Below are 9,056 nucleotides of genomic sequence, written 5' to 3'. Positions count from 1 at the left end.
ATAACATGAGTAATGATCAAAATAAGGAAAGGAAAATGTTAAAGGAAAAGAACAAATTACAAAGTTATAAGGAAATAAACAGGTGAAGAAACCTGACACCCTCTTCTGGATAGAGGTGCCAAGGTCCTCGTAGGATAAAGGGGTGGCACTGTGCCAAATTGGCACTAGTGCCAAAGTGATCTCAGTGGCTCTCTTTAAGCTATCTGGAGTCACCTATGCCCATGATTTTCTTCCGTGGACCTGTCTTTAGGTTGGTGGTAGGGGAATTGGTCGAACTAAGCCTGAGGAGGCCAACGGAGTGCCACCAGTTCAGCTTCTTTGATGGCTGAAGCAGGGGCATTCGTTACAGGCTCTCCCACAAGTCGTTGCAGTTGCTTGAGCTCATTGGTGAGTTGAGGTGTGGCAGAATCCTTACTCATACTCGTGTCTGCAGAGGACTGGGAAAGAGAGGAAGAGGTTCTGGTGGGTGTGGGAGGCTCGCAGCTTGTAATGACCAGCTCAGGTACGGGTTGCGAGGCCACACCTGTGGGTGAGCTTCTGCTCTGGTCGGGAGAATCCAGCTCTCTTACCAGCACTGGTAGTGGACCCAAGCCGGGAGAAGAGAGTGGATCCAGACTGGGATCTCTTGAATAGAGATCTGGGGCATGCCCTGGCACTTTAAGGCAGGATCAGGCACTGGTATAGGATTTGGAGATTGTTCGCTGTTCGGGACAGATGGAGCTTGGCACAGCCAGTGCACTCACGTGGCACTGGCAGAGATTGTGAGTCAATCTTGGGATCTCCAGGAGGGAGATCTATTGGGTGCCATGGCACTGGCACAGGACTGGGCTTTGAAATCTGCTTGGATGGAGGTGGCCACTGCACAAAGTACTCAGATGGCACTGGCAGTGGAATGAATGGAGGCTAGTGAAAATTACTCATGCCTAATGAATATCTTGAGGGGTTCGGCCCCCCAGAGTGTTGTAATTTAGATGTTGACAGGAAATCTTGTCCCAGGAGGATGTCATAACCTCCAGGAATGTAGCTTGCTACTGCAAGGTTGAAAATTTTGGATCTATGAGGTCTTGTAACTCTCAACCTTTTTCATGGGTGCTCAAATCAGTTGTTTAATTTTTTCTATATTTCATATCATTACATCCACAGGTACTATCATGTATATTTCTTTTTTCATTTGTTCTTGCACCAATTACTGGAGATGGAGTAATCTCTTCTCCCTTGACATAATCAATATCATCCATGGTATGGTTCTCTTCCACTTCTTCAGTGCTTTGGATATCTGCCTTCATAGGTTTAACTATTATTTTAGGGGATAAAGGTATATTCTCAGCTTGTTTTTGATTTTGTTCTTTTTCATATCATTTATCTTTGGTTTAACCGGCGTTTCTCTAATAGTAGTTGGCTCCTTCGTTTTGGGTTGTGTTCTCTCCAAGGCCTTTTTCTGCCTTTAATTTCCAGTACGTCACGACCCTCCTCCATTACTTCCGTAGCAGCATCCTCCTGTGTTCCTATTTGCATTAATATTTAAAATGAATTGTGTAAAATATTACCCATCTAATTTGCACCTGTTTCTTTATTCTTTCCCATTTTAGTTTTTTATATCTGAAGCATTAATTTCTTCTTGAGATTTACTTATTTGTGCTCCGTTATTTCTATCTGTATTTGTTTTTGTTTCGTTATTGGTTCTTGTTATTGAAGAATATGTACATATCTTAGACGGATCTTCAATTCCTCTTACTTTTAATTCTAATCTAGCTTCTTGTATAGACATCCTAGTTCTTTCTTGTAAGATTTTAATTCCGTATCGTAAATATAGTAGGTACCTTCTTTGGACCTTGCATGATGGTCTTGCCCACAGTTTACACACTTTGGTTCACTGCATTTCCATTGTGTGAAATGTCCTTTAGATCTACAATACGCACACAGTTTCGTTTCTACAATATTTCTTTGCATGCCCATATTTACTACTATTTTGACACTGTAGTGGCTTTGGGACATAGTTTTATTTCTCTGTTTTGGCCCAATATCTTTATTTTTTGAGGTAGATCCTAACCTTCGAATTTTATTTTGGCGATTTTTAAAATTTGCTTATTTCTTTGCTTGCTACTATGAGATTCAGGGCCTCTGTAACACGGTTTTTTGGACTTTGCTCCTTATCAAAGCATCGGATGTAGCTGAAAGTTGACATATGTATATTTTACAACCACACACAAATTTTTGTCAGCATTATCAATAACCTAAACCCGATAGTTTTAATTTTCATAGAGTAAAAATTATCTAGCCGACGCCTTGGTCAATGATTACGAGCCAAGAGTCAAAAAACATTCATTACGTAAGCAAGGTAAACACCGTTTGACGAAATGTTGCCCCGCTCATACACCAGACAGAAACTCATTCACCTTGTTCCATCGGCTCTGAAACCCATAGCAGTCAAGAATGGCTAACAGGATTTGGAATTGTCGCCGTGGTTGCAAAACTGCATTTGTCTTACGACTTGCAACTTTATAGTCAAGAGAAAGCCCGTGGCCATACTTACTATTGCCTGAATAGGTAATTATTCAGTTTCTAGTTTAAATCCAATGTTTATGGTCTGATTTGTATTTAGCGTAACGTGATTATAATGCTTGTAATGTCATTCAGGATTTTGAACATTTCCATTAACTATTCACTATGCCACCAAGAGAGAGAGAAAGAGAGAGATTGTATGTAAACAGCCTTTATATAACTATTTTTGTTAAAATAAGATTTTTATCCAAAGTAAATACAAGCTTATATGTGCTAAAATCTCCAGCAGACCAACGGATCATTCGATATAATTTTTTTCTTCTTCTTTAGACCGTACGACCGTGTTGGATATGTTTTGGGCATGACTGCAGGTGCAGTGAGGGTCACCGTCAACCGAGCCTCCAGTTCCGCTCCTTCACCATCGTCAGGATCACAAGTGCCGCCTGTCTTTGATAACTTTACGATTGGTGCCATTCGCCGCTGTATCCACAGAAAGTTTGCCGAGAAGGAGCATTTTACTGTTGGTTCCTTGACAAATGACCTCAAAACAGCTGGCATTATTCCGGAAATGACATCATGGGCTTCAGTACTTCGACTCTTGCATTCTATGGGATTCAAGTATAAAACTTCCCAACGTAAGATGTATGTAAGGAAGGAATCTCTGGAAATTGTATGCCGCCGGATAACTGCTCTCCGTGATCTACGGCGCCAGCTGGAGGAGGGGAGAGTGGTCGTTTACGTAGATGAAACCTGGTTTACGACAAGGATGGCCCACAACAGGGAATGGGCAGACACTATGCAGGATGTCACCAGCCCCACTTACAGTCGTCAGGTTCCTCCTGGAGAAGGTGAGCGTTTTGTGGTGGTGGCAGCTGGCACGAATGAGGGCTTTATAGATGGTTCATACCTGTGCTACCTGGCCAAGACCAATCAGGGAGACTACCATGGCGAGATGAATGCAAAGTTGTTCAAACAGTGGCTAACAACACAACTTCTGCAATCCGTTCCTGAGCCATCTGTACTTGTGCTTGATAATGCACCATATCATAGCACACTGATCGAGGAGAGTCGATGCCCCACATCAGCAACCAAAAAGGAAGATCTCGTCAGGTAATTATAATGACTTCCAATATAAAATATATATATATATATATATATATATATATATATATATATATATATATATATATATATATATATATATGTGTGTGTGTGTGTGTGTGTGTGTGTGTGAGTGTGTATATATATATATATATTATATCTATATATATATATATATATATATATATATATATATATATATATATATATATATATATATATATATATATATTTTTTTTTTTAATTGTTCGAAGAGTCAATTAACCTATTTTAATGGGAACTTTATCAAATTGCACTTTATTGTTTGTACTACATGTAACAATTTATGATCTATCTTTAAGGTATTAATGTTCTATTATGTTCTCTCATCAGGTGGCTAGAACAGTGCAGGATATCGTTCTGACCTTCTGCCACACGGTCGGAGCTGCTGCTTATTTGCCAAAAAACATGACAAAGATTTTATGAATGGCGGAACGATACACAGATGTGGGTGGGGTATCTGTGCTAGCGTAGTAATACTACTGTAGCAGTAGTGTCGCAACAGCAGTAATAGCAGTAATATACATGAATTAAACGTTTAAGCCAACTGCTGGGATACTTGAGGATCATTTAGCACTTCTTATAACTACTCGAGAAATGAGTTTTTATAGCCAGAAGTTAAATTTTCTAATCCAACAATGCCCATGATAGCCTTCAGTGTTATCCTGAATTATAACGAGGGCAAAGTGGGTGGAGCCTCATGAAGTCATCATTCTGACGATAATTATTGGTGAAGGTTTAAAGCCAAAATACGGTACCGGCTATTTTTTTTTCAGCAAATAGGTAGACAGCCAATAAATAAAAATTGCTTGACATTGGATATAGCAGTTATCAAATCAAGCTTGTCTACTATGTTTTTCAAAATTACCCACTATTCCCTACATCTTGTCAATCTGATTGTTACCTATAAAGTAGACTGTAATTTCTTAGGAAACTTATTTTGGAAGTTAGACTAATAATCGAAGTGTTTTTGTATTTATTAACATATTTTGTTGGTTTCTTCATTATGACAATTATCAGTGGAGAGGTTTCAGAGTTCATAAAGGTGTACTGCTTTGCTTGTATTTAAATTTTTATGTCATTGTTGCCAGAGGTCTAGCCTTCGTTACGTATAGCCAATCATCCATCGAGAAAGAGGGAAGAAATGCTGTCATAAGTTACGTAACGAGTGCGTTCGAAACCTTTTCTCTGAGTAAGTTGGCCCGTCTTCAAAAAAAAGTCACTTTTACATTATAAGTACCAAATTTATTCAACCTACGTAATGCAGAATACAGTCAAAATTTATGTGTAGATATAATGTGTATTCTGAATAAGCGTTATATTTATGAAATGCATAGATAAAAAGTTATTGCGAAAAAACCGTGTTACAGAGGCCCTGAATCTCATAGTAGGTACATTATATACCTAACAATCTTGGAATCTGCGATATCTTTTTTTAAGAGAGTCCAAGAGAATACTCTTTTCGATTGGTTCTTCACTGCTCTCGGGCAGCATAATGGTACCCTGAATGCTATTCATAGTGTCATGTTTTTTTAACTGTTACATTTATATTATCTATTGTTGTTATAAACATATAGTCCTCAGACTGACTCTTTCTTGTGGCTTCTATAAGCCACATATTTTCTCTTCTGCCGTTGAATGTCTGTTTAATAGGTAGTTTTCCGACTTTAAGGCTGAAATTTTACGTTCTGTTTCTAAGGTCAGAAACCTTGACCAACTTCCACCCCCAAAGAGGGAGTCGAAGTGAGTCGAGGTTGGGTCAAGACAATATCTAATTTTCTTATGTGGGTTGTAAGGTTTGCTCTGTCCTGGAACAAAGGGTTCTAGTGTAATTAAACTAGAATGTTTCATGGATTTTTCTAAGCAAAGGTTGTCAGAGGAGGAGGTTCCAACAGCCGTTAACTGTGCCGAGACAGTACCATCAAAGGGTCCAGGGGTACTCGAATCTTTATTTCTACCTGTCATAATGATTTGAGGTAAAAAAAAAAGAGAAAAATTTAACCCGAAAACTTTAAAAAGATATCATTAGCCTTTCACGAAGTTTATTCTTCCACTAATGGCACAAGTGAGAGCTGACTCCCAAATGTCCGCATCCCTACCCTAACCTACAGGGGATGGCACAACATGATTAATGTGGCCCAAGTGTAAGCCAAACCTGCTTGCTAGGACTGAAGGTATTACGAGAATACTATCATCCCCACCCTAATCATGTTATGGGGAAACTGGCTAGAATGCCTGAGAGTCCAATACCCAGAATCAGACCCCCGGAATCCGTGGTCCAGCCCTAATGAATAGTTCCACCTTTGAGATATCGATCTGATATCTCTCAGGTCCAAACATTATCGGGTAGTTGATGGCCCTACCACAGTTCCAACTATTTAGCTTCAGATATAAACCCAATCCCAGCTATGATATCTTTTCCTATTTAACAGGTCCAATAAATTTTACAAAAAGTGGAAAATTCCACAAAATTAGTCCCAAGAAATATATGACAATATATGAGACTCTTGGACTCAAACCCAGGGAAAAATTCCTGGGGTTCAAGAGGCCCCCTAATCACATCAAGGTGGTCCCACATCGAGGAAGTGGGGTGAGAAGAGGTGAAAAATAAAATGTCAAAAATGACAGATATTAGTGTCTAATCCACAATTTTCGAGGTCGCTGAGATGAATAGTGACACTCCCGATGACCTGTAAGTCCAGGTTCACCCCCAATAGGAATGGTGGTGAGAAGGGGTGAAATATAAAATGTCAAAAATGTGGGGCAATGTAATTGAAGCAACTATCTTAACAGGAAAGGGAAAAGGAGAGAGAGAGAGAGAGAGAGAGAGAGAGAGAGAGAGAGAGAGAGAGAGAGAGAGAGAGATAGTTTATCGGTTGTCATTCAGAATTTACCAGGACAGCACCGGGTTGGTCAGCTAGTAAATGATAAAATGAAATGTGACTGTGCATAATATGGGATAAAATGAAATCTGACTGTCTATCACATGTGACAAGATGAAATCTGACTGTGTATCATAAGGGATAAAATGAATTTGAATATACATGATAATGATAAAATTAAATCTGACTGTCCATCATAAGTGATAAAGTGAAACCTGACGGTACATCATAAGAGATGAAATAAAACCTAACTGTGTATCATAATTGATAAAATGAAATCTGAATATACACCATAAGGAATAAAATAAAATCAGATAGTGCATCATAAAGGATAAAATCTAGTCTGTGCACCATAAATATAAAATGATATCTGACTGTGTATCATAAGTAATAAAATTAAATCTGACTGTGTATCATAAGTGATAAAATCAAAACTGACTTCCGAATCTTCCATGGAAGCACATTCTTTCTTAGAGGAGATTTGCACGTTTGGTCATGGATAATCAGCAGTGACATCCAATCCTTGAGAATATTAGGTCCGATAGTATTTGAAGCCTGTCTATCAACTCTTTTGTTAGATGAAGGTTAAACAAATGCTTTTCATATCTGCTGCAGCATTTTGGACATCATTTTCTTTGTCATCTACAAAGTATCATCCATCCTGATTTCTTTACTCACTCTCTTCACTTACCCCACAACTGCAATTCTTTTTCGTTACTGTGTCTCTTAACATTATGCAAATTATTGGAACTTTTGAGGAAATAACTGCGTTTTGTTAAAGACGTCTCTTTATGTCCACATGAATAATGTTTACAGCAAGTCTCTTCGCTTGTCCATATAGTTTTTTCTCTCATAACATCACCTTCCTGTACGTTCCCTGATTTCTTCAAACTGCATCAGGGCAAGACGTAGGACAGCCATCTCTTAAGAATGGTTATCCTATAACACTTTTTTTTTTTCCCGAGACCAAGCTTGATTTTTCAAGAGATGAAAAATCAGAAAGTCTCCGTTTACTTAAACGGTGAAGAAATGAGTAAATATTTTTGGTACGGGCCTTTTATGTGCCATTAGACGTTCATATAAGAATGCATCAAATTGTTGGCGGTTGTTTGAAATGTAAAGTTATAAATATATACGTACCTTCTTCCTTGCGTATTTCGTTAAAGCCAGGAATTTTGCCCTAATCGGCATTGGATTTCACGATAGGGGCTAGAGTAATATAAGAACATCATGCAAGAAATTATATAGAGAAAATTTCACGGTAGACTGGTTAATGCTTTCCAACAATGTAACGATATGTTCTTCTGTCTGAAGAGCTTGAACTTGAATGAGAAATAAATGAAAACTTTTCCCTTTTAATGACAGTTCATCTAATGTCGGTGTAACTTGCACGATTATGCGAAATAAAAGGAGAGAGGACGACCCAGCTTGCTTACGTCCACGGATAAAATTCAGTTTCGTGTAGATAAAGATACCAGAATGAAAAAGATCACATTCTAAACTCGCCAGAGACAAAGATATAAATATTCAGGAACAGGACATCGCAGTGGTAATAACTTCGCTGCGAAAATCTGCCATTTCTATTCTCGAGTCTATTCTTCTCCAGAATAGAAATGACTTGCCTTCAGATAATAATGTGAACAAATAATGTCCATTTATTTCGGGTGGATAGTGTTCCTTTACTGCTCTTTCCTTTCCGCTGGTCTGTTATATTTTACGGCGGATTTCGGTTTATGCAAGAGAGGCGATACATTTTCATGCTCGCAAAGTTTCGGTGTAGATTATTTAACTGCAGCTCCGAAATGTATCAATTCATTTCTGGTTTTGACATAACTATGACATACCAGAAGTCAGCAGTGCACTCTCCATTTATGTATCAAGCTGCTGTATCCATGAGCCAGGATCTTTTTGAAAGTTTTCTAAAGAAAAACAATGAGCAAAATTATATTATTAACATAAAAAAAATGATGAATGATGATTGTAAGAACTTTAGTTTTCGTTGGTACATCTAGGACTATCAAAGGATTCTTACATTATATAATTTTTATATGCAGAGTTAACCCTCGCTCATAAAATGACCGCCCCCATGCAAATGAAGTGCAAATGGCTGCCCATATAGTAAACTCCTTTCATTTTGTCCTGTATCCTTCCTCTTTTGCCGTCAAAATCTCGTGTTTCCAAGTTGCCGTAGGACAGCCGCTACGAAGATTGGAACCCCTACCTGATGCGGCGGCCATTTTGGACCCTGAGGCGCCCCTGCCTCGATGTCACCCGGACACTCACGGATGCGCTTGCACATTGTTATTGGCCATAGTAGCGAACGTACGTATACTTCCCGATTCGCACATTTCACAGGACTGCCAACCCTTACACCACGTGTTGTGTCCCAATTCAGGATGACTAGATAGCGCCTTTGGATGCCTACGGTAAGCCTCGGACGAACTCTAGTATTTTGGCGGCCTGCTTTTCCTCCTACTGTTATATTTCTCGACTTCAACGAACTCCAAGTATGTCCATTCATCAGTAAACCCT

At 38.9% G+C, this 9,056-nt stretch overlaps 1 protein-coding gene across 1 annotated transcript; it reads right to left on the bottom strand.

The window, feature by feature from the left end:
* Positions 1–275: 275 nt before the first annotated feature.
* On the bottom strand, positions 276–1,286 carry LOC136839384 (uncharacterized). Its single transcript, XM_067105312.1, has 3 exons — positions 1,191–1,286; positions 744–903; positions 276–655 (listed from the first exon to the last, which is right to left on the bottom strand). The coding sequence occupies exons 1-3, from the start codon at positions 1,284–1,286 to the stop codon at positions 276–278; spliced, it is 636 nt and encodes a 211-aa protein (XP_066961413.1).
* Positions 1,287–9,056: the final 7,770 nt, after the last annotated feature.

This window comes from Macrobrachium rosenbergii, chromosome 1 (assembly GCF_040412425.1).
Source record: "Macrobrachium rosenbergii isolate ZJJX-2024 chromosome 1, ASM4041242v1, whole genome shotgun sequence".
Classification (NCBI taxonomy): Eukaryota; Metazoa; Arthropoda; class Malacostraca; order Decapoda; family Palaemonidae; genus Macrobrachium; species Macrobrachium rosenbergii.
The sequence above is the reverse complement of the archived record's forward strand: the minus strand, read 5'-3'. Positions and strand labels throughout refer to the sequence as shown.

Excerpts from the sequence above, each read along its gene's own strand:
- LOC136839384 (XM_067105312.1), bottom strand. The coding sequence starts at position 1,286 with ATGAAGGCAGATATCCAAAGCACTGAAGAAGTGGAAGAGAACCATACC. Across the intron at positions 904-1,190 it reads AAGAGATTACTCCATCTCCA|CCTCCATTCATTCCACTGCC; the intron begins GTAATTGGTGCA and ends AATTTTCACTAG. Across the intron at positions 656-743 it reads ACAATCTCTGCCAGTGCCAC|TGCCAGGGCATGCCCCAGAT; the intron begins GTGAGTGCACTG and ends CCTGCCTTAAAG.